This window comes from Dermacentor albipictus, chromosome 7 (genome assembly GCF_038994185.2).
Source record: "Dermacentor albipictus isolate Rhodes 1998 colony chromosome 7, USDA_Dalb.pri_finalv2, whole genome shotgun sequence".
NCBI lineage: Eukaryota > Metazoa > Arthropoda > Arachnida > Ixodida > Ixodidae > Dermacentor > Dermacentor albipictus.
Genome location: NC_091827.1, coordinates 26,231,117 through 26,257,173, shown reverse-complemented (window position 1 = coordinate 26,257,173; position 26,057 = coordinate 26,231,117). Strand labels below are relative to the sequence as shown.

The 26,057-nt window shown below is 50.1% G+C and overlaps 1 protein-coding gene across 1 annotated transcript in view; it reads left to right on the top strand.

The window, feature by feature from the left end:
- LOC139047509 (calcium-activated chloride channel regulator 2-like) overlaps positions 1–25,578 on the top strand; it is a 42,347-nt gene extending 16,769 nt beyond the window's left edge. The window contains exons 8-12 of the mRNA XM_070521319.1: positions 61–285; positions 2,701–2,977; positions 4,525–4,689; positions 7,994–8,316; positions 25,194–25,578. Coding sequence (XP_070377420.1) covers positions 61–285; positions 2,701–2,977; positions 4,525–4,689; positions 7,994–8,316; positions 25,194–25,211 — 1,008 coding nt within the window. The 3' untranslated portion in view covers positions 25,212–25,578. The remainder of the gene's footprint in view (positions 1–60; positions 286–2,700; positions 2,978–4,524; positions 4,690–7,993; positions 8,317–25,193) is intronic.
- The last annotated feature ends 479 nt before the right edge of the window (positions 25,579–26,057 follow it).

The window sequence follows — 26,057 nt, the reverse complement described above, 5'->3', positions numbered from 1 at the left end:
CAAACGAATTCCTGGCTCCTAATACCGCTTCGCCGTGCCATCTCTGCATCCTCTGTCCAGATCTTCGAAGAGACTGCGACGGTGCCGAAGGAAGGCGTCGCTTTCTCCGTGCTCGTCGATCGAGACCTGGGAAAGGGAACCACCGTGACACTCTCCTGCGATGGCACGTGCTCGCTGAAGATCCAACTACGCTACCCCGACGGCAGGAAGTGCAACAAGTGTCTGACGACGCAGTCCACGAAGGCGGGCGCTTACATAACTATCAGGATTCCTGGCACCGCCACGGTACGACACGCTATTTATTTATTTATTTATTTATTTATTTATTTATTTATTTATTTATTTATTTAAAATCGAAGCTTTCTTTGCGGACCCCCTTCCGGACTTTCCTGGCCGATGCTGCTGGGTCTTGTTGCTGTCTTGCCTAATAGCTTACACTTGAAGAAATTATTGAATTATGTGCCCGATAGCGAGATCGAAACTCGGTTCTACGGCACGACAGCACGACGCTCTAACCATTAGGCCGCAATGGCACGTGCAGTTCTTATATATCATGCCAACGCCAGCTGGCTCTGAGATTAGCGGCTTTTAACGCGTCCGCTATTCCGGCAAACGGGGGTGGTCTTCGCGGATTGCCCGATGGGCGGGGGCGTAAATGTGAGCGGCCGCAGCGGTGCAGCCACCTGGAGGCATAGAGCTCAGCCAGACAAGCACAGGGCTAAAATTGCAGTAACCTGCTGTATTCTGCTTCGCTGTTGGTGCAAATTTTCGGGATTGGCGTAATTGTGAAGACAATTACGCTGCTGTCGAAAATTTGCACCAGCAGTTGAGGAGAATATAGTAATTGGCTCTGTGTTTTTGTGGTTGAGCCTTGCACCACCAGCTGGCGCCACCAATCTGGCCGCCGGTTATACTTAATTAAGCCAAAGAAGCAAGATTGAAACGGGTAAATTTAAAGCGTTTGACGCCACGACGACGTGATGTGAGCTTCCTGAGAGTTTCTTTCCGCTACAAACACCGACGAAAGACGTAACGATTACAAGAAATTTCAGTCATTCGTAACGCGTCGCGTACAAGTTCCGTTATAGCACACGACATGAGCATGGAGGCGGAATACCATCGATGCCTACCGTGGCCTAATGGAAGTATAAGAAAGGTTTGGCCTGTCCGTAAACGTGCGTAATACCGTTTGCAAAAAACCGGAGAAATGTACAGCAGCAACAGAGCCCTGGTGACATCTCGTGGTGCGGTGTTTAACCGGGGTGCACACGACGGTGTGCACCTACGGTGTAAAATCGTTCGCACGATGAGCTCTTGATTTTCCATCTTGGATAACACTCACGCGTCACAATAATGTTTCAAACTCGCTATACTTCGACAAATATCCGCAAGATGCCGCTACAAGCTTTTCTACCGCCTTCTACGGCTCCGGTAACTCAGTGATGTGTAGGAGTACCAGCTAAAACTCTCTAATAAAGGTCATTTGTATTTCATTCGGCACTTCAGAAAACTACGCTCTTGGAACAACAAAACGACCGCTCTTACCACAAAAAAAAAGACTTGCCAATTTAGACAAGGGCGCTGAAGGGCAAACGCCAGTGGCGACGCCACCTTGAAGTCCCCGCACTGAGTTCGCCATGACGTCACGTATTTGGGTCTACATAAGTCTGCTGAACTGTTCAACGGTACAAGAGGTTAAAGATTATGTTCCAAATGAACCATAGACACAACCTATGGAAGTTGAATTTTGAGAACTTATCCCCCACCATGGCCCAAATACGAAAACATACCTTGACATTCGTGATGTCAGAACAAATGTTAGCGAAGGCATATTTAGCGCCAGCAAACAAGGACGGAAGGGAGACGACAACACAATGCGCTGGCGCTAAATATGCTTTCAGTTTACCAACACGCCCAACAAATGGCAATGCTGAAATTTTAGCGGCCGCCATCTCGGCTATGACTTCACTCCGTGAGCCGCCATCTTGAATTTGCGAAACCGAAACTACGGTGTCATGACGTCATAATCATGTGGTTCCACCTTTATCCGCCATATTGGACCGTTACGTCATTGGCACCCAAATTCCGCCTCCATCTTTGATTTCACATTCTGAAACTATGCCGCCATCTTTGATTATGACGTCATAATCACGTGGTATGACTTCTAAGCGCCATCTTGGATTATGACATTCTCCCATCATGGGCACACGAATTTGGCCGTCACCTTGGGTTTCAAGTTCCTAACATATGCCACCATCTTTGATTATGACGTCATATCACGTGAATTCACTTCTATCCGCATTTTCGATTACGTCATCATGGGCACCTGAATTCGGCCACCATCTTGGGTTTATCGGTGACGTCATCAATTGGTGACCATCTTAGATATATTAGAGACGCCACCACTCAATCACCAATTCGATATATACTAATGACGTCACCAGTCAATCACCCATTGGGTTGCTATATCGATTTACTGTGGGGGCAGCCATCTTGAATTCCCCGGACTGAAAATTTCACGCCGAAGGGAGGTGGTAGCAGACTTCAAGAAATCGAGAAACGTGACGAGTAAGAGCTAACGCTCTTAAATAGGAAGGCCACAGTTCTGCCCACCTCTTCCGTGAGCGTCACACCAATTGACGCCCTCTCTCTCTCTCTCTCTCTCTCTCTCTCTCTCTCTCTCTCTCTCTCCGCGCATAGCCTGGCACGTGGACGCTGGTGGTGTCGCTCTGTCCCGGAAGTAGGGAAGCCCAGGTCCACGTCCGCGCCACGTCTTTCGTCGTCGACGCTACTGTGGAGCCCGTGCTTGTGCGCTCTTTCGTAAAGAGGACCGAGGTCAACGTCGCCACGGATGCCGTCGTGTACGCAGAGGTCAGCAAGGGAACCCGGCTCGTGCTCCATGCCAGGGTCACGGCCACGGTCATCAGACCCCGGTCGCCCGACGGGATCGAAGTCGAGCTACACGACAACGGTCTCGGTAAGTTTCAACCTTCTCAGACCCGACATAATACTAATGGCGGAATAGCAGTTAAAGTTAAATCGTTAAAAAATTCTGGTGTTTTACGTGCCAGAACCAGGATATAATTATAAGGCACGCCGTAGTGTGGGGAGGGGGGGGTGGACTCCGGATTAATGTTGACCACTTGGAGTTCTTTGACGTGCACCCAATGAACGGTGCACAGACTTTCTTTTTTCATTTCACCCCCACCATTTTGCCTGACGGATCGTACTCAAAATCGCACCATGTGTGTTGCGCTTAACTCTCATATGGTGCTTGCCACGGGCAATGAATGTGCCGCAGCTTCAAGCTCGAGTCGCAGTACAAGTGCCACCTTCAAAGATTGCCTCTCTGACAAGCAACTTCGTGAACCAAGTCATTTAAGGACCCCAGAAACTGTTTCATTGATTAAATAGCACGCGCACGTTCTCACAATAGCACCTGCGTGTATACATATCTGGACAGTGTCCATTTCTATAGTTTGTACCGATGAAAGCATCTTTATCCAAACACACTGGTTCGTTTAACGTCACATGGTGGTTTCTTGCGTTCACTTTTCATGCTGGATTGCCGCATCATTCGGTGACATTTGAAACGCACTACACATTTATTTTTCGTGGACGGTGACGCCGTAGCAGTACGTCCCACACAAAGCATCAATCTTCTTGAAAACTGATGGCAACTAAACATTTACACGTCTGACACGTAGCGTTGCCTGCATCGGCGCGTGCCGTTATATTACGTACGCCAGAACATTTTAGCGTATCATTTCTTGCTTTACTTTGTAAAGGATGAAAGCCCTTGTTCACGAAGGTGGAAACCATAGAGCTAGCAAGTGAAAACAGGGCCTGACGAGTTCATTGCGATTGCATTAGACGTGACGCTCCCTGCGGCCTTCGTCGAATCTCCCCCCCCCCCCCCCCTCCGTCCTGACTTCATCTGATCGAGAGCTGGCAACTAAAGTGCGAAGGGAAGCCAACCACAGTCGGGAACGACTGAGAATCAGGTGGTGCGATTAGAAATTTGCAGTCCTAGGACGGAATCGCAACGTCGCTTGCACTACTCGTAGATACCTACATGCAGAGAGAATTTTATGCACTTGGCAGAATACCGGGTATTGAGTGACCGTGTTGGTGGCGCCATCTTGTGACTCACTTTAACTCGAGAGGATGCAGAGGTACTATTCTTCAGTGACCAATCACGATTTACCTTAAGTCCCTGCGTGCACTTTTTTTTTTAGCAAAAGTAAGCCCATTCAGGGGCATCAGTTCTACCTAGCTGCTGGTGTATAGTGCGTCGACAGTCACGTAATCGTCAACATATGTTCCTTCTTTTTCTCCTTCGATGAGAACGCCCGTGTATCACAATCACATCCCCAATATGTATGTGGTTGAAGAAAAAAACGTCGCAGTATGTTTGCCACCTTAGTGACAGCCACCCAGTAACTCTCAGTAACCCGGTATACCGTGAATGGTGGCATGCGTGCGTACAACGTAAAAAGACCTCCTTAATTTCCCTTTCCGCAGGCGCTGACGTCACGGCCAATGACGGAATCTACAGTGGCTACTTCACCTGGTTCGACGGCGTGGGCCGTTATTCGGTGTCCACTCGTGTCGCGAGCGTAGACCGCACCGTCATCGTCAGCAGACGGATGGCCTCTGGAGGATGGCCGGTCACGACGTTGAATTCAGGTGCGCGTGACCTTGTTGGTTTGGGAAAGCCCGACCGTGGGACGAGTGGCGCTGAACATTGTGTCAATCTCTGGATAACTGGGTGTTTTTCCGTGGGATGCAAAGATGAGGGAGTGAAAGTTCACTTCCCCAAACTCCATCCTCACAAGTCGTTTCCAGCGTTGTGGAAGCTGCAGGACTCCTTAGCCAATAGGAAGACCGGATGCCCCCTCGATATGTGTTCATCCGCGCCGCATCGTCTGCTCACCGCCTCAGCGATTCGTGGTACAAGACGAGCATGCGTAAAGGTCCCAACGCGTGTTCGCGTATCGCTGTTTTATTTTTGCTTCGTATTGCTGTAACGAAGCAAAAATAAAACTCCCTAATGCCGCCATTAATCAGACAGGCCCAGAACTACATTCAGCTGCGCAAGAATATTAGCCGGGTGCGCCTCGTCCATTCGGCAGTGCTGCAAACGACTTGTGAGATGGAGTATGGATGACATTTCGTGCGAGCATTGCGTCGGTTCTACTCTGACTTTGAAAAGTACGACGGGAACCCAGAGATCAATATTATTATTTTTATTATTTAAGCGTAAGAGCATGGAAATATAGGCTACGTCATAGCCGGCTACCTCAAAATTCTTTATACTCAAGAAAAAAGAAAAGGGGTGGGGCGAGTTGAAGTAAATATAGAAAACCGATACATACACTCACACAAGCACACCAAGACTGCCTCATCTATGGGTACCCGCACCGAAAGCTCAATCCGGCAATCACAGGATGGTCGCTCATTACACAGGAATGAACGAATCCACTCGTAAGTCTCTTCATAAACACATCAGGACAACAACACCGCAATCAGCTCGTTGAAGGAAGGGCAATGTAGAAGCCAAAACAGTAATTATAGGCCGTCTATAATAATTAGGGACTCCGGGACGTTCCCAGTACGCGCGAAGTGCGTCGACGTACCCGCCGCACACTTGGAGCGCTAGTTTTCCTGGTACGTTCTCAATGTCGTTTTAGATATCACCTGTTGCGTAGTGCGTATGTGCCTTATAGTACGTACGATGGGGATGGTACGAGATTACGAACACAAAAGCAATGAAAACATCGCCTGCACTTGTAGGCAACTCATCAAAGAGCTTTAGTCTGATCGTAAACCTGTCACAATTTTAGAGAATCACACAACACCGGAGTCACAGGCCTCCGCGACAGCGCTTACGCGGCCATCTGACGTTGATTGACGGCCCAACGCTGACTGACAGAATCAAAATCACAACGGCCACGGTCTACCTATCTGAATATGCAAGGGCGTTGGCAGCAACAATTAGTGCACAGATAATTTCCTTCTGTTCTTTTTTTTCGTTCTGAGAGGTTGGTGATCCAACACAAGAACGTTATTAAAACGACGCAGTTCAAGAAAGCCCCACGAGGTGGCGCTACTAGCGATGCCGCCACGTTTGCGGTGTGCCATTATTCCGTAAACTGTTTACGGGTGGACTCTACCAATCGGCTACTGTCGACCTTGTCGCACAGCGGCATGCAGATGGCCCAAGTCCTACGTATCTTATTTCCAGTTCGTCATGAAAAGAGTTATTTTGCATGAGTATCGGTCAGTTCGGTTTCGCGTGTCCGATATAAAGAATTCGCTTTATCCGAGTTCGTTATATACGTGCTCCACTGTGCCTAGAATTGGCTGCCTTGATGAACTGCGGGAGAACACCTGCGCAAGTTGAGCCATCCCTCCGAGGACACGAGATCCGCGAGCATCACCCAGCTGGGAACGCAATGCTGCCACCGGGGACATCGTATAACGGTGCCACTCGAAAGCGCTGGGAGCTATTAACGCAGCCCCAATGCGCGTAGCTAGACACGCACGTTGACAATCACTGCATAAAACAAAACAACAAAAAGCTAAGGAATCATGCTTGCACCTAACGACGCAACACAAGGGACACCAAGTAGACATTTGATTCCGGGAAAAAAATGTTTCAGAGGAAGCTCCTATCTAAATGCATGAGAACGACGAAACTCTTTTGCTCGGCCTCTAGCGTGCCTAATTTCGATCAGATTTCTTGCATTAAAGGAAAGCGTTTAATGAGTGTAGGAAGAATATGTCTCATTTATTTCTTCATTTGTTTAGACAGAAATTTTGGGAAATTGCATAATGGACGAAAGAAAACAGTTTACGAATCTAACTCAGCAATGAACAGTGATATTAGGATTCTGTCACTACACCTATTGACACATATAAAACGGACAAGATTGATGTAATACTCCATCACTTACATGCCCTCTCAGCCACTCTGGACAAACTGGACAAGAGCCCAATGACAGACAAGATCCTTGGAAACTGGCCTACGCGAACATCAGCGCGATCCGCTACGAAGGCGCTGTTGCGGTACTTAAAAGACACGGGACTTTCTGACAGATTGTGAATGTACACTGTGTAACGTAGGATGGCACGGTGACACTGCGTAACACTAGGAACGCCTTTGCGGTCTGCGTGACAGTGCCCACAGAAACAGTTCGTGTGTACGTGAGTGTGTGGGTGTGTAGTTTTTTTTTCTTTTATCCTTTTCTCTCTCTCTCTCTCACCTATCGCATCCCTTTGCCCCTCCCCCTGTACAGGGCAGCCAACCGAAGATAATCTCTGGTTAATCTCTGGTTAACCTCCCTGTCTTTCCTTTTGCCTCTCTCTCTCTCTCTCTCTTAGCAGAACTTTAGTGGAACCCGCTTACGTAGATTTCGCAAAAGCTTCGTGTAAACTGTGTATTTGTTCACTGCGTTCGGCCGCTTCAGATGCTCTAAGCGAGGCATTTACAGAATTGCAATATCTGTTTTTGGTGCAATTGCCACGAATTTGTGTTTCTTTTTGTTTTTTACAATCAAGAACAAAGGAAGCCGAGAGGTCGAGTTTTTTGTTAGGCACAACCATATGAGACCGATTGTTACCATTTCTATGGCTTTTTTTTTGACAACGATTTGAGACACTGCATCAAAATTCTGCTTCGAGCAGTCACTATAGATACCAGCCTTCTCTTTCACCTGCACCAAAATTCGTTAGCATTTCTGCGTTTCACATTGTATTCGAATAAGGAAATCGGAGTTAGGCCCAGAGCTAAAGCCTCCTCTTGATACCCATATACAATGCATGGCACTTGAGCCTGCAGTGCAAATGAACTACTACGACAGTAAAACGCGGTATTACTCTCACTGCGTTGCAGTTCGGAATGAAACACGCTGAGACACAGTGTAGATGACAATGTAGAATGAAATTGACACACGAGTGGAATGTCCTCTATTTTTTTTTTTTCTTTCAGTCTCCTCCAAGACCTTCGTCGGACGCTCATCTGCGATCCCTACGGCGGGGCAGGCGACTGGAATTCCATTCAGCCACTTCGTCTACGTTGACCGGAACATCGAAGAGGCCGAACGGAGATTTGTGTTCATCGACGAGGTGCCAGGGTTTGTCCGCTACGCCGAAGCAGGATCCTTCCGCCTCAACGTCGACATCAACCCGTACGACATACCGCCTGGCTCCGTCCAGGACCTGACAGTGGAGAACACCTTAGTGGAAGAGGACGGTGACCACGTAGTCTTCTTGGCCTGGACTTGCCCAGGATCCCACTTGTACTGGCTAATGGTGAGCTTTAAAACATGCCCTTGCTACGGCACTCATAGCCAGTCGGTGGTCAGGGCGCTATTGAAGCTTCTACATTTGTTTGATGTGCCAGAAAGCATTCGTTTCCAGACATTCCCCGCACGCTGCATTTACTACACTGCGACAGCAGAAGGGTATCGAACCGTAACTGAATCGAAAAACCAAAGGCCCGACAAAGAAAAATACGTTATTTTTGCTCGAACCGGAACCGAACCGAACGTCACTTTTTCTCTTCCCCCGTTGTCAGGATTGGGGGCTCAATCCCATCGTCCGTGGTCGTTTGCCAAGATTGGAGTACGGCATGAATTCGAAGGTAGCTGGCCCATGCCATCGTCCAACTTATTTACGCTGAGATCGTTGATGAAGTGAAGAACTGTTTCTCATCGAGAACGAGGAAAATGGGTTTATTTACAGAAATTAAATCAGTCTAACATGACTGCTTGAGAAAAAGAGTATCAGTCCAACATGACTGCATGAGAGAAGTGACTCAGTCTAACATGACTGCTCAAGAGAAGTGTCCTCAGCATTCGCACAATCACAGTTTTTATACACTCGATCCGCCGGCCATACGAGGCGGCGACTGTTCATTTACTCATCACCAACTCGCCGCTGCTCTGCAGATCAGTTTACAGACACAAAGGCACACACATTCCGAAGCCCAAACGACGGCGTTGGAGGGTTGCCGTTCCGGGAATTATCGGTGCCGATCGAGGGTCGCTCGTTGTTTTGCGCCACGCCGAAGCGTGAGAAGCACAAAAATACGTCGTTCCCGCGGCAGCTTGTCCATGCGTGTCAAATCAGCTCCGCGTTGGGAAATCCGGAATCATTGTTCATACACCGAACTAGTTCCGTCACAATGTCGAAGGGGCTGGAGGAGGGCGGCGGATTCCAGCACAAAGGCCGCTTCTTCGAACGCCTCCCAGCTGCAGCGACGGTGAGGGGGAGATGCGCGTCGTGTCGCCCTGTCGTAACTGTGCGGCAATCTTGTTTTGCAGCCCGCCATTCTTAACAGCGCCTCCATGGCCCGGAAAGTCTCGACTGTCTAGCGTTGACAACCGCTAGGCAGGAAGAGAACGGCTGCTGGTCAGGGGGGGGGGGGGGGGGGATTGATGTCTTGGCTCGCAGCAACCTGTTGTGCATTGATGTCACCGCCCCAAAACATCCAAGGACAGGCAACTGCAAAACGAACCCCACAACACGGCTCTGCGCCGAGATGACGTGCATTGGCTCTCACTTTAGACTCGCTAGGCTTCAAAAAAACAACAACATAAGTGCAGAAACAAAAAAAATGCTACATTTCACTATGCCAATTTCTGAAGCAAATTCTTGCTGACAAATTCAGCAATTAATGGAGGGAATTCTGCTGAATGAGAGGGGATTTTCTTCGCCTAAAGAAAAGCTAACACTAGTAACCCTAAAATTTAGGCGGGACCCTCAAACGCAGAATTCAAATTAGCCTGCTCAAACCATCCGCATTGCTATGCAACTTTCCCTTCTTATATCTAACGGAGAAGTTGTACTCTTGGAGAGTGAGGCTCCATCGGAGCAAGCGGCCGTTTTTGTGTGACATTTGATTGAGCCACGTCAGAGGACAGTGGTCGGTCTCGAAGATGAACTTCGCTCCGTACAAGTAACACGACAACTTCTGGGCGGCCCAAACCAAACAAGCGCATTCCTTCTCTGAAGCGCTGTAGGCTTCCTCTCTTACATTTAGTTTACGGCTGGCGTAGAGGATAGGATGCTCCTCGTTATCGTCGCCGACTTGACTAAGTACCACGCCCATACCTCTGTCGCTTGCGTCGCATTGAACTATGAATTCCTTTGTGTAGTCTGGCGCGCGAAGCACAGGGCGAGAAACCAATAGCGTTTTCAAACTTTGGAAAGCGTTCTCTTTGTACTTATCCCAGTGTACGTTACTCGGTGCTCCCTTTCGGGAGGCGTCTGTTAATGGACTTGCCAATTGCGAGTAATTCGGAATGTACCGTTGATAGTCCCCCACAAGTCCCAAAAATGAACGAAGGTCCGTTTTCGGGCGCGGCTGAGAAAATTCTCCAGTCGTAGCTATTTTCAGCTCAGCCGGCCGTCTCATGTCCTGACCGACAACATGGCCCAGATAAGTAACCTGCGAACAACCAAACCTACACTTTTCCGCTTTCATCGTTAAGTCGACTTTAAACGTACGAAGCCTCGCATTCTTGTCGTAATAGACTTTGGCGTTCTTTTGAGCTATTGCCATGTTCTTTCTGACTAGTTCTTGGGTTGCGCTTAGCTGTTCCAATAAATTTAGCACGTATTCAACCACGGTTGGACTCTCCCCTCTTTCCTCCCACATCTCTCTTAACATTCTCAGTGGAGACCGGAATGTCCTCCCATACACTAGTTCTGCTGGTGAGAACCCTGTCGCCTCATGTGGAACCGTTCGCAAAGCAAACAAAGTTGCCGGAAGACAGTTCTTCCAGTCCTCCTTGTGCTCGTAACAGAGCGCACGCAAAACTCGCTTAAGCACCGAATGCCACCTCTCTACACTGTTTGACTGAGGGTGATAGACAGGACTGTGTATTAACTTTACCCCGCACTTTTGCAAGAATGTGGAAGTCAGTGCGCTCGTGAATACTGACCCTTGATCTGCCTGAATTTCGGCTGGAAACCCAACTCGTGCAAACACTGTCAAAAGCGCGTCTACTACTTCGGTGGAGCTGAGCTCTTTCAAAGGGATTGCTTCTGGAAACTTGGTAGCCGGACACAGCATGGTAAACAAGTACCTGTAGCCTGATTTTGTTTTTGGAAGAGGCCCTACCGTGTCTATTACAAGTCGTCTGAAAGGCTCTGTTATTAAGGGCACTACCTTCAGTGGAGCATTCCAAGTCTCTCCTGGTTTACCAGAACGCTGGCAGGCGTCGCATGATCTTACAAAGTTTTCTACATCTTTGAAACAGCCAGGCCAGTAGTATTCCATAAGCAATCTTTCCTTTGATTTGTTTATGCCTAGGTGGCCGGACCACCCATTTCCATGACAAAGACTCAAAAGGTCCTCCCTATACTTAGTAGGTATGACTAACTGATCTAAAATCCTACCCTTTCGATCTCTGTAATGCCGATACAACAATCCACCTCTCTCATGTATCGTTATGTTGCGCCTAGCAATGCCTTCTTTAGCTGTGTCACGTAATTTAGCTAAGCTCTCATCATTCTTTAGCTCAGCTGCCAGTGACTCTCTATCCACGCGTAAGAGTTGATCAAAGTTCTTTGAGGCCGGTGATAATAACGACCCTGTCTCACTTGTGAGCGCGTCTGCTTGCTCTTCCTGCAGGCTAGAACTCTGACACTCTAGTGCTACGCTCTCATTGAGCTGGTCAGCTGGCAGGCTCTCCTCAACTGTTCTTTTGTCCCTCGGGCCTAGCTCGGATTCGGGTATTGAAGTTATCCCCTTTTCTGCTTCCGCTGGAGGAGCTTGAGCATTTTCAGCCGAAAGCGCCGCGATCTTACGAGCTTGGCCTCGGGTCAATGCCTGTACTATGCCCTCTCCCAGTTTGAGCCCTCTGTCACGCAGTAACTGATTCGAGCGATTCGAAAAGATGTAGGGATACTGCAGTGACAAAAATTTGGAAACTGCAGCCTCAGTCTCTAGCTCCCCGAATGGTCCACTGATTTTGACTTTGGCCATGGGCAGACACACGCTGTGTTCTTCTACAACCTGTTTTATCCACGCTACTTCTCCGGTGAAGTCATCTACCATCACGTAAGACGGATGGACAATGTCCAGCGTGGCGGCACTGTCTCTTAGCACTCGGCATGGTTTTCCATTAACTTGCAGGTCGTGGAGATATGGACTTAAAAGTTCCATATTCTCATCCTTTTCCTCCACGTAGGAAAAAACTACGCTAGACTTCTCGCAGTTTACAGCTATATGTCCCAGTTTGTGGCATTTGTAACAGCGAATTGGTCTAACAGATTCGAATTTTCTTTTCTGTTCTTTTTGTGCGGTTTCTCCGTTAATTTTCTCCTCGCTCTTTTCTGCGGGCTTTTCCGCCATGTCTACAGGCTCGGATCGTCGAGTTTGCGCACCCTTTTTGAACGGAAATGGTTTCCGCGGTCCATTTCGACCGTCCCAGTTTCCCTCCTCGGCGTTCACCTTTCTACGGGTTGCGTACTCTTCGGCTAATTCAGCCGCCCTTTCCACAGTGTTTACATTACCTCTGTCTTGCACCCACAGTTTCACAGCTTGAGGGATGGTTTTGTAAAACTGCTCTAGACACATGCATTCAATGATCATGTCTCTGCTGTCGTACGCTTCCGCGCTTTTAAGCCACTCGACTAGGTTGGCCTTTAAGTTATATGCAAACTCCGGATAGCCCTCGCTATCTTTCTTGCCTGTGCTCCTAAACCTTTGCCGAAAAGCTTCGGCTGAAAGGAGGTATTTCTTCAGGAGACTAGCCTTAACTTTTGCATAATCATATGCATCCTGCGCACTCAATCTGGCGATTACTTCCGCCGCCTCACACGGCAACATAGACAGCAACCGCTGTGGCCATGTACTCGGACCGAAGTTCATCTTCTCGCAAGTCCTTTCAAAATTGCATAGGAACAAGCCTATGTCGGTCCCGACCTCAAATGGCTTTAATAGCCTGTCCATGCGGTACGATTCTGCCTCACTTGATCGTCCCAGAGCGCCTTCACTTCCTTGAGACATCTCCAAACGTCTGCTTTCAAGTTCCAGTTGCATTTTTCTTAACTCGCGATCTTTATCGCGTTCCTCTCTCTCTCGTTTTTCTCTGTCCCGTTCTTCTCTTTCTCTTTCCCGTTTCTCTCTTTTTTTGAGAAGTTCCATTCCCATTTCAATATCTGCCTCACTGGCCTGATTGGAAATTAGCTCCAATAATTCCGATTTGAGCATTTCCTTACGTACATCTAGGCCCAGTTCCTCACCAACAATCAACAACTCGTCTCTCAGCAGTGTCCTTAACTCCATGACTGCTGCTTTACTGCCTTGATTCTGCTCTCTAAATCTAGCTAGGAAAACACAACCTAGCTAACACACAACAATCTAGCTTCCCTACTGTTCTAAACAGAACAACCACAAAATGAAGCCTAGAGAGTCAAAGCAAAAACCAAGCACTCACCGCAGATACAGCACCATGTCGCAAAGTCCATCTCACCGCTGTCAGCCAGTTGTCAGGATTGGGGGCTCAATCCCATCGTCCGTGGTCCTTTGCCAAGATTGGAGTACGGCATGAATTCGAAGGTAGCTGGCCCATGCCATCGTCCAACTTATTTACGCTGAGATCGTTGATGAAGTGAAGAACTGTTTCTCATCGAGAACGAGGAAAATGGGTTTATTTACAGAAATTAAATCAGTCTAACATGACTGCTTGAGAAAAAGAGTATCAGTACAACATGACTGCATGAGAGAAGTGACTCAGTCTAACATGACTGCTCAAGAGAAGTGTCCTCAGCATTCGCACAACCACAGTTTTTATACACTCGATCCGCCGGCCATACGAGGCGGCGACTGTTCGTTTACTCATCACCAACTCGCCGCTGCTCTGCAGATCAGTTTACAGACACAAAGGCGCACACATTCCGAAGCCCAAACGACGGCGTTGGAGGGTTGCCGTTCCGGGAATTATCGGTGCCGATCGAGGGTCGCTCGTTGTTTTGCGCCACGCCGAAGCGTGAGAAGCACAAAAATACGTCGTTCCCGCGGCAGCTTGTCCATGCGTGTCAAATCAGCTCCGCGTTGGGGAACTCCGGAATCATTGTTCATACACCGAACTAGTTCCGTCACAATGTCGAAGGGGCTGGAGGAGGGCGGCGGATTCCAGCACAAAGGCCGCTTCTTCGAACGCCTCCCAGCTGCAGCGACGGTGAGGGGGAGATGCGCGTCGTGTCGCCCTGTCGTAACTGTGTGGCAATCTTGTTTTGCAGCCCGCCATTCTTAACACCGTGTGGAACCAAAATGAATGAATAACGGTTTTCGGTTCAGGCTGGCCACCTTTTGTGGAGCTTTTCATTGATGCATTGCCCGCACTTGCGACTCAACTATGCTAGCTCAGTATGCCTTGTTTTTGGGCTAACTGGTACGTGCTACCTAAAGTGAATTAGACGCGCACCATCAGAAGCAGAAAAAAAAAGAAACAACAGCTTTTTGTTTTCTTCCTCTGATTCTGTGCGTCCAATTCACGTTATGCATACTAGCCCATTTGTAATACACACCATCTTCCCCCGATGTTAGATGCAGCAGCACCATTCGTACGATTCTCAACGTATAGCGCCGGGAGGCAGACATGTTAATGTAATGCACTCGTAACCGTTCGAAACCGGTAACCATCAAAAAGGCTTTCCATTAATCGGAGACCCATATATATGACCACTGAAGTAAAGAAGCGCTTCCTAGCTAGGTGGTGGCCTTTGATCGCATGAGTAGGTGCAATAGAAATATGACATATTGCTCATCACATATCCTTCCGCAACAGGATATTTAAATCGACGTTTTCTTTGCCTGCTTTCCCGGGTTGTTGCGAACGTTTCGTTTATAATAAACAGGTACGGCCGCCCACTTGGTGACGACGTTCAGGGGAGAAATGGGAAAGAAAATGGCAACTAGCATAGGGCAAGTTAAGATTGCTCGCACCAAGACGTCTCGCAGAAAGTTTCTAAACGACAGTCCAGCAGGATCCCCTTGTCTGTGCTGTAGCTGCCCTCCTGGCCTATTCCATTGCTGAACACTTTGCGTGACAGAGGACTGCCGGTATAAAGTGGCTATAACCTTGCACCGGTGCTGGGTACACTGTAAAATAATTTACACCCTTAAAAACGAAAAAGGGTGTAAGTGTGTCTATAACTCCCACCCTTAGGTTGTTATTTATATAACCGGCACCCCAAGGGTGGGAGTTATATTTAAATTTACACCTTCTCACTATTAAGGTTATAAATTATTTTACAGTGTAAAGGCTGTGCCCTCCAATAAGAGGTGGAAAGAAACGTCGGCTCGCTTTCCGATGTTGCACGTATGCAACGGCGATCTGTAGGCGTGTCTGGTCCGCTATATATGACGAGGTGTCTTCCCTTCGTAAAAAAAAAGAGTACCAGCCCCACAGTGTCAGAGCCGGGTGCACTGTAAAACAATTTACACCCTAAAAGTTAAAAAGGGTGTAAATATGTCTATAACTCACACCCTTAGGGTGTCCGTTATATAGATAACACCCTAAGGGTGTGGGTTATAGACACATTTACACCTTTTTTCACTTTTAAGGGTGTAAATTATTTTACAGTGTGTGTCACGTATGCTCTCCTTAAAGAAAACTTTGGGCCGCTCTGCCGTGTTCTTGCCGTTTGTATTTGTGTGTTCGCGAAAGAAAGTTTAGAGTGGACGCATTAGTTCTGCATCGCTAGCGTGTGTAAAATGCACGCACTGCGTATTGGACATTAATATATATACACCGGGGGCGGGGGTACGCATTGACGTCGTCATGGAGGACGTCATCTTGTACAGTCGCTATGACGAAAAACTACGCGTTACCCTCGGCGTGCTTATCCCTAGCAGCACAGTGCAACCTGTGAACAGGACAACAATGTGGCCTACGTGACGTCACGCGAACGCCGACGTGATCGATCGAGGCCGCCACGTCGCTGTACAGCCGGTATGATGAAACGTTATACGTGTTATCTCGGCTCGCTTAAGGTCACGTGAATACTCGCTGTAATCCATTGCACCGTTGCATCGTAACCTACCATGTATACGTCTCCCTCAGAGCCTCTTATCATGATGGGGCCGACCTCTCTTAGTAATAGAGAGTTTTAGATTAGGGGACGCAAGCGGCTTGCGCACGCAAGAACTAGGGGCGACAGTACTGCGCACGCGCTGACGGTTCTGCGCATGCGCAGTACCATGGCCCCTAGTTCTTGCGTGCGCAAGCCGCTTGCGTCCCTTAAACTAAAAATCTCTATTAGAGAGTTTTAGTATTGGGGACGCAAGGCGTTGGGGCCCCAAGCGCCTGGGTGCGTTTGCGTTTGCGTACGCAAGCAGAAACGTGTTATAGGTTAGCGGCCCCAAACGCAAACCGCAATGAGGTCGCATGCGCTCGAAGCACCACCAACGTCTGATCGTTGCTGCGTTATCATGTTATAAAATATGATATGAAGCATATGAAGTAAAGTACATTAAACTCTTTTTATTAGAAGCAGTTAATAGAGAGGTTTACAGCGTCCGGGAATCGGGTAAACGTAGGCTGGGGAGTTGGGGCGGAGCCATGAACTAGAGCGGCCTGCATAGTGCTGCCACCTGGTGGCGCAAAGCTCAAACAGACAAAAACAGCTCATATTGCAGTAACCAAGTGTATTTTACTTTGCTGCGGGTATAAATTTTTGGCAGCAACACAGTTAAGCCAGTGCCGATAACTTACACCAGCAGCGAAGTAGAATGGACTTGGTTACAGCAATATTAGCTGATTTTGTCAGTTTTAGCTCTACGCCGCCAGGTGGATGCACCCTGCAAGACGCTCCCCTTTATAGCTCCGCCCTAACGCCCCAACTGCGTTTATCCGCATACCGGACATGCTAAACCTCTCTAATATATATAAAAACGACGTCTGTCGACACTTGGCGAAAGATTTATTACATTATCTACCCGCTAGCTGCTCGTAAGTTCTCCTACACCGCAAGAGTCACGTGGGTAACGTGACCTCTTAGGGGCAGCGATGTTTTCGGCCGCTCCAACAACCCAAGGACGCAAGTAGACGTAGCGGTCTGCGCATGCGCGGTAACGTCGCCCCTAGTTCTTGCGTACGCAAGCCGCTTGCGTCCCCAACACTAAAACTCCCTATTACCTCGTTCTCCTTTGCGGCGTGCAGTACAATGGAGCGTGAGACAAGCAGTGTCAACGCAACACTTTATTTGTTTGAAACACTTAGAGAGAAAGCGGTTGTCGAGGAAGACGACGACGACGAACGTGCCAGTAGGCGGCGAAGACCGGCTCCCGCTTCTGAAAATGATTTCGGTGATTTAATTTGAGCCCAGTTCGACTATTTTAGTGCCAACGGACTCTTTAAGTTGTGGCGATCCCGTAGACACCCGACTCTTGAAGGTGGGTGGCCTTCTTGCGATTTTATCGGCCTTTTCCGTCCAGGCTACGCCGCTGCGACGCTAACCCTTGCCGCGCTTGTGTTAGCGCGGCGAAGTGCTGCTGCGGCGCCAGCTCTTCTCGTCAGTGTCTGCCGTGATGGAATGCGAAGTGGAAGGGGAGCTTCTGACTCCCGAGGAATTTTCCAAGGATCTCGGATGGCAAACAGTTGCTGCCAGGCGCTCCGGAGCCAAATCAGCGCCCGTCGAGCGAGTTGGTGCCATTTCTACCGGCGCTAAGCCAAATGACAACGCGACCGCAAAGGGTCACCGAGACCGCAGCAGCGCTAAAGCCAAAATTATTCGGGGTGGAAGGATGCCTCCGTTGCCCAAAGAAGACGCGAAGATCATCGTCAGGCCGAAGGGAGGTCTGAACATCAGCAAGGTGGGGGCGACAGTTGTGGCCGAGGCCATATGGAACGCAGTCGGTTTCGACCAGGCGAAGCGGGACTCGGACACGATGTGCCCGAATTTCCAACAAAATATCATGGTCATCAGCACCCCCAGCAGAGAAAATGCGACCCTCTACGTCAGGGTCGAGTGCATCGCTGTTGGCGGCCAGCAGCACGAGGTGAATGCGTACGAGGCAGCGCCCAACTCTACGTGCAAAGGCGTCATCCGCGGCATCGCACCGAGTGAAGGCCCGGAGGAGCTCGATCGCAAGATTGTCAACTCGAAGAACCCACTGGCCTTGGGAGCCAAACGAATCAAGAGCACGGGCACCGTGGTTGTGGTCTTCGACGGATACAAGGTGCCAAACTACGTGTCGTACGGTGGCACACTTGTCAGGTGTGCATTATATAGGAAGCAAGTGGAGGTGTGCTACGCCTGTGGCCGCCTCGGGCATCGAGCGGACGTCTGCCCCTCGCCGGACGAAACTATGTGCAGGGGATGCGGCATCGCCAACCCGGACGAACAACACAAGTGTGACCCCAAATGCAGGCTGTGCGGAGGCCGACACTTCACCGCTGCCAAGGAATGCAAGCAGAGGTACCAGACGCCGTACCTCGTCAGACGCAGGCGCGGGGACCGATCCCGAGCCAATAGAAGCAAGTCTCCGGCCCTCGCCATGGGCGAGCGACAACTACCGGCCGCCGCCGGTCGCTCCACGGCTCGCGGGAGCTCTAGATCCAGGAGCCCCTCTCCGCCTTCCGGACACCGTTCCAGGTCCAGGGGAAGATCCCGGTCCAGGGCCAGATCTATGTCCAGGGCCAGATCTATGTCCAGGGGCAGATCCGGAAGCCGCTCCAGGAGCCGCTCTGTCTCGAGGGCCCGGTATGGGTCCAGTGCCGGCCAGCAGAGGAAGAGAAAGTCGACGCTATCGTGGGCAGATATGGTTGCTGGCGGCGCCCACGCGAGATCCTACCGGGGCCCACGCGACCCGCTTCCAGAGCAATCCAGGGACGCCGAGGTAGCGCGCCTTATGAAGGAAAACGCGGACTTAAAAAAAATGATCAGAAAGATGGCTAGTGAAATGACAGAGATTAAGAAATTGGTAATCAGTCAGAGTGCTACATCCAACGCGTCGGCGCCGACCGCCACAGAAGCACCAGTTCCGGTCTGCGACTCGGCCGGCGCCGCCAAGCGTAGGGCAGTTTCCAGTAAGGACGATTCAGACTCGCAAACTTATGAGATCAAAGGCATGCTGGCTACGCTCACTAAGAGTGTGCAGCAGTTACAACAAGGCTTAGCACAGGTGCAAGTCGCCCTTGGAGATCCGAGGAGAGGCCTAGGCGCGCTGGCCGATCGCATGGACGCCCTCGAGCGTCTGGTGATCCCGAATAATAATACGTCCGTAACTCCGATGCAGGTTGTTGTTCCGAACGCGTCGGGGACTCAGATCAGGGCTACGAGCACACCGGCTCGTCAGAGTGGGGGGAACTTCTTGCGTGCACCTGTGCTTACAGCGGGTACCCCGGACACTTTATCTAATCATGGATAGTTGCAAAGAGGAGTTCAAAATTTGGCAATGGAACTGCAGGGGGTACTCCAATAAGAGGGCTCCTTTGCAGCAATATTTAAGATCATTACCTAACAAACCACAAGTAATAGCATTACAGGAAACCCTCGTCTCTGCCGCATCCCTCTCTGGTTATCGTGCCGTCTCCGTGCAGGGCGAAGGTCGGGGAGTGTGCACGTTAATTGACAGGAGGCTTACACACTTGTCTCACGACCTGAAGCTGGCGAGTTGCAAGGTCGAATACGTCATGACGGAGGTTCTGCTCAACACGAGACAACGCAACCAGCGAAGAAACAGCGTGTTTATTCTCAACATCTACAGCAATCCTAGGCATTTGCAACAGCAGTTCAAAACGATACTCAAGAAGTCCGTCGACCTGGCCGGCACCCATCCCTTGGTCGTCGTCGGAGATTTCAACGCACCGTACGGCGTGTGGGGGTACGTCTACAACACGAGCAAGGGCCGGGGTCTGTGGCAGAACGCCAACGAAATGGACCTCACGCTCATCACGGACAAGGCGTTCCCCACCCGAATCGGCAACTCGGTGAGCCGGGACACCACCCCCGATCTGGCGTTCGTGAAGAACGTCGAGGGAGCCGAGTGGAGCAACACCGCAATAAATTTTGGTAGCGACCATTATGTGCTCGAGACCCGCTTCGAAGTCACCCGAAGTAAATCCAGGGAATTCACTGTCACGGACTGGGACCTTTTTCGCAAGCTCCGCGGCAACGACAGCGCACCCGTCCCCAAAGACCTGGAAGATTGGTGCGAGCGAATCAAGAGTGACGCCGAGTCATCCACTAAGAAGATCGTCAGCGACCTGGAGGTAGAAAAGATGGACAGTAGGCTGGCCCATCTGATCGAGGCCAAGCAGGCGCTGCTTCTAAGATGGAAGGGACAAAGGTTTAACCGAAGATTGAGGAAAAAGATCTCCGAGCTTAACAAGGCCATCGAAGATCACTGTCGGACCCTCGGCAAGCAGCAATGGGACGAGGTCTGTGACTCGATAGACGGGCAGATGCGTAACGGCAAGTCCTGGGGCATGCTTAAACATCTCCTCGACGAGGGCAGCACCAGATCCAGTCAGAGACACACGCTCGCCAGAGCCCTGCACGAAGCTACCACATCCTGTTCCGGGGACGAGCTGGTTACCAAGCTCATGGAGAAATACCTTCCCATAAAGCGTGGAAACGAGGAAGACCGGTTTCCTGACTACCTCGGCCCAAGCCGTCCGGAATTGGACGAAGACTTTACCGTGGGGGAAATTAGGCAAGCCATTTTCGCGCTCAAGGGGAAGTGTGCGCCAGGTGCCGACAGAATCACCAACAAGATGCTGCGGAACCTTGACGACGGTTCGATCGCATACCTCACCGAGAAGATCAACGAAACCTGGAAAAACGGCAGCGTCCCAGAGCAATGGAAGACCGCCAACGTCGTGCTGATCCCCAAACCCGGCAAGGCTCCGAACGTGGACAACCTCCGACCGATCTCTCTCACCTCCTGCGTTGGGAAAGTGGCGGAGCATGTCGTCCTCAACAGACTAAACAGATATCTCGAGGAGAACAACATCTACACTCACAACATGATTGGCTTTCGTGCCGGCCTCTCGTCGCAGGACGCCATGAAGATGATCAAGCATCAAATCATCGACGGCAGTACCAGAGACACCAGGGCCCTGCTCGGACTCGACCTCGAGAAAGCCTTTGACAACGTTCTCCACGAATACATTCTGGCCTCCGTGGCAGACCTCGAGCTGGGCCCCAGACTATATAACTACGTCCGTTCGTTCCTGACGGGGAGGAAAGCGAAGCTGCGGATCGGCGACTTTGTCTCCGACGAGGTGCTCCTGGGCCCACGGGGCACGCCGCAAGGCTCGGTCATTTCTCCTGCACTCTTCAACATCTGCATGATCGGCCTCTCGAGGAATCTCGCCCAAGTTGAAGGTGTCAAACACACTATCTACGCAGACGACATCACGATCTGGTGCACCGGCGGTAGCGAAGGGCAAGTGGAAAGCGCCATGCAAGAGGCGGTAGACGTCACGGAGCAGTACCTGCTACCCACCGGACTCAGATGCTCCCCGACCAAATCTGAGCTTCTCCTTTATAGAAAAGAAAAAGGGCGCAGACCCAAGGGCTGGAAACCGGTCTCGGAAAGTGACATTCACCTGTTCACTCGGAGCGGTGACCCGATACCCAGGGTCGACACCATCAGAGTCCTGGGTATGTTTATAGAATCACGCGGCGGCAACGGCACTGCGTTACGCAAGATAATTGCGAAAACCGACAATGCTTTTCGCCTTGTACGAAGGGTCACGAACAGACATCGTGGCCTCAAGGAGGACAACCTGCTTCGGCTCATCAACGCCTTTGTACTGTGTCACTTCACCTACACGGTGGCCATGCACAACTGGCTCAGAGCCGAGCGGGAAAAGCTTAATGCCCTCATTAGAAAATTCTTCAAGAGAGCCCTCGGGCTGCCCGTCAGGACGCATACAGAGGACCTCCTTCGGCTCGGCATACACAACAGCATGGAGGAGATAGCCGAGGCTCAGGAACGGGCCCAGCTAACTCGGCTGTCCACCACGCCGGCCGGCAGGCGTATCCTCGAGGAGATCGGACTCGCACCAACCAAGAACTTGGCTGAAGACACCCAAATCCCCAGAGAAATAGGGGAGCAGATCGTGGTCGCCCCTTTGCCCCGCAATGTTCATCCCGTTCACAACGCAGGTCGTCGCAAGGCAAGAGCATTGAATATGCTAAAGCAAGTAAACAGGGACAAAATCGCAGCAAGCTTCGTGGACGCAGCTGCATACCGAGACGGCAAGGCTTTTGCGGTTTCCGTCGTTGACACGCTGGGCAAAGTTATCAACTGTGCTTCCGTCCGGACGACGAACCCAGAGGTGGCCGAGCAAGTGGCCATTGCACTCGCCATGCAAGACGGTCGGAGAGACAGGGTGTATAGCGATTCGAAAGCCGCCATCAGGGCATTCCAGAAAGGCCGGGTAGCCCGGCAGGTAGTTCAAATTCTGAAAGGCGCCAAACACGGCAACACCTCCATGCACTCGATCCTTTGGTTCCCTGCACACGTCGGGGCGATTGAGGGGGTTCCTCTGAACCTCAACGAGTCTGCCCACGAGGCTGCGCGTGGCTTTACCGACCGCGCTGCCCTCGGGTCGGGCGACTCTCTCCCCGGACACCGAGACGCTCCTCTCACACACAATGAAATAACTAAATTCTTCTACTTAGAGAGAAGGGTTTTCCCCCCGCCTCACTCCAAGTTAAGCAGGCCGCAGGCGGTCACACTAAGACTTCTACAAACGAACTCGTACCCAAATCCGGCGTCCCTTCATAGCATATATCCAGACATTTATACGAATTGTTCTTGCGTGGCCTGTGGTGAGGTAGCTACGTTGCCTCATATGCTCTGGGAGTGCGGGTCGCTGGGCCCGAAGTTCACCAAGGAAGAGTGGGACGCCCTCCTGCGAAGTCCCGTCTTTGAGGATCAAATCCTGGCCGTCCAGCGCGCCCGCGATCGGGCCGGCAGACTAGATCTGTTAGTCCCGTCGTGGGATTAGCCAGGTGCGCGTTTTATCGCGCTTTGCTGGACCAAATAAAAGTTTATTCACTCACTCACTCAAAGCGGTTGTCGGAGCCTTCAGTCCAGGAACCTGCCGGCTGTCTGTACCAACTTCTGTTGACGTAGACAGCCAAGGTCCCTTTGTTCTGCCAGAGCTGACTGTCGTAATTACATTGACCTGCTACTGCCGTAAGCGTACAACTACTACTGTCGTAAGCCGGCCACTAGATTACGTGGAGAGGTTAGGACGCTTTCGGTTCCAGTGGTCAAAGAGCGCCAGGAGTGTTAAAGTATCCGTCACAGACTGCATATGTAGGTACGTAGATAAAGTTACGTGTGTGTAAGCGTAGCGTTCCAAAAAGAGAGGTAGGCAATTTCATGCCTGACGAAAAGAAAGGAAAATGAAATACCAAGTACGTGGGTGGCAACCCAAGGCTGCATTGACGAACACACCACTATCTAACTCGAAGCGAATTTGCGCAGATGCGACAAACGATTCGCACATTTCCGTGACGTCACTGAGGACGCAAACTGCTTTCGAGGTTCGGGACTTTCTGATTCCGGAACCGCGTTTCGGAGTGCGAATGCGTAATTGAAGTAACTGGAACGCCAGTCGATGCGTCCAATAAAGCAGTAAGCACCTTGCTGTCAAAACTGTCTCGCTTCCGTCTCTTCAAATTCAGCAATGTGCAGTGCGGTTTCATGGGTGAAGCTTGTATGCTGAATTATTAGGTTGGTCAGCGGGTACAGTGTACGTTCCTATATCCTGGTCAATAGTGACCTTCTCACCAAGACCTATTGCTGAGGTGGTATACGAATAAGTGTATAAACGTGCATTAAATACCTTGCTAAGCAGTGTTGTTTACGTGAGGTGTACGTTACGTTAAATTGAACTAGTCTGGTAGCGATTTATCGTTCACCACAGTGCGAACCACGCTGCAGAAGGCAAAAATAAAAAATAAATGCAAGTCCTTCTTCCTGCAACTACGGAGCAGAGCGCATGTTCACAGCGTCGCTATATAAACATTAATCCAACCTTCAATAAACAACCAACGGGTTCAGTAACGAAACAACTGCTAACACATTTCGTAAAAGTCTTTTTGCGTATAGCGTGCATAGCCAGCGAATCTTCAGTAATCAATCAACATTCTGAATAAATAAATAATTTTTGCATATTTCACCAAAATTAAGTGCTTAATTTCGGCTTCGGCTGTAGCATTTTTTTTTCTCTTCGTATTCTTGTGTTGGCAGGTCTGTGTGCAGTAGCAGTTATAAACAAAACAATGAACAAGGTCACGGTCCCCTAAATGAATGGAGTGGATGGCTTCAAGGCCTGCGAGGGTAAACGGGGTAGAAATATCACCACGCTCACGTGCTTGTTCACAGCGTGTATTAAGAGGAAGCTTTAGCTCGGGTGCTCCAAGTGCATGCAAAAGGAGAAATCGTTTTTCTTGGCAACCACTGCACCAAATTTGGCGAGGTTTGTTGCATTTAAAAGGAAAAAACTTAAAATCAAAATCTAGTGACAGTTGGTTTCGAAATTTTGAGTTAGGTCGTCAATTTTTTATTAAACATTGGCAAAAATCGAACATTTTCAGAAAACGAAACTATCAAGTTTACAACTGTGTAACTCAGCAATGAAAAATGCTATCACAATTCTGTGAATAGCATGTAATATTACATCTAAAGCGGACAAAATTTGTATATTAGACGTGAATCTAAGAAAAAAAGATAAGTAATATGAAAAAACAGCTTTTGCAGAACCCCTGTGCACAACGCAACAAATTCACGTAATATGCATATTGATACACCGAATTTGTCCGCTTTGAATGATCTAACGGTTTCCGTTTACAGAACGGCGATATCTGTTTTTGATGGAGAGCTATGAATTTGTAAACTTCGTGCTTCTATATATTTCAGACTCGAGAATTTTCGAAAATCTTTTTAACAAAATTCAATCCCCTAAATCGAAATTCCGCTTCCAATAGCCACTAGAATTTAACTTGCTCTTTCAAATGCAACAAATTTCATTAAAGTGGGACCAGTGGTTATCTAAGAAAAACGTTTTTTGCGTTTTACGTGTATTTGAATAGGCCACGTCAGAGTTGGGCCCGAGCTAAGCCTTCCTCTTGAACACGGATGCAATTGGTCTCGAACTCTCCGTACCAGTTATCGCACGCGCTCTTTTTCACGCTCGCCGCAGCGTCCCACGTGGAGCTGAGGCTCAGCTCGCGCCCGGGCGACCTGGTGGGAGACTTCAGCTCGGCGCTCAGGATCGTCGTCACCGCCGAGGTCGGCGGTTCGATTGACGGCAACGTCCGGGCCGGACCAGTCGGTTCGAGGCAGCGGCTGCGAATCCGCCTCCCGGACGCCTTGGTCCTCCACCGCGCGGGTAACGAAACTTCGACGCCGCCGGACTTGTACGCCGCCGTGACCATGTGGAACGACCGGGGAGTCAGCTCGTCGGTGTCCAACGTCGCTCGAGTCACGTTCCGACGGCCACCGCCGATGGCGCTCCCGTCGCCCACCGAGACGCTGTTGCTGGTCACCGTCCTGCCGTGTCTCGCCGCAGTAGCGATCGTCGCCATGGTTACTCTTCGTAGCTTTGCCAAGTTGGTCGACTGCTGCTAGCTAGAGCGACGGAAGCGGCGACACGCGGTTATTATATACCCACCGGTTCGAGTGGCAAAAATTAGCGCGTCCTCCGAGATCGGGAAGCGTGCAGCGAAGCTCGCGTGCGACTACCGATCTCGGAGGCAATGGTGGAATAGGTCCTCTAGGAAATTTACGGCCGTCCTCGGTGTTGCTCAGTGTCGCTTTGTCAAGTTGGCTGGCTACTGCTAGCTAGAGCGACGGAGCGGCGACACGCGGTTATTATATGCCCACCGGTTCGAGTGGCAAAAATTAGCGCGTCCTCCGAGATCGGGAGTCGTGCAGGGAAGCTCGCGTGCGACTACCGATCTCGGAGGCAATGGTGGAATCTGTCTTCTAGGAAATTTACGGCCGTCCTCGTTGTTGCTCAGTGTCGCTTTGTCAAGTTGGCTGGCTACTGCTAGCTAGAGCGAAG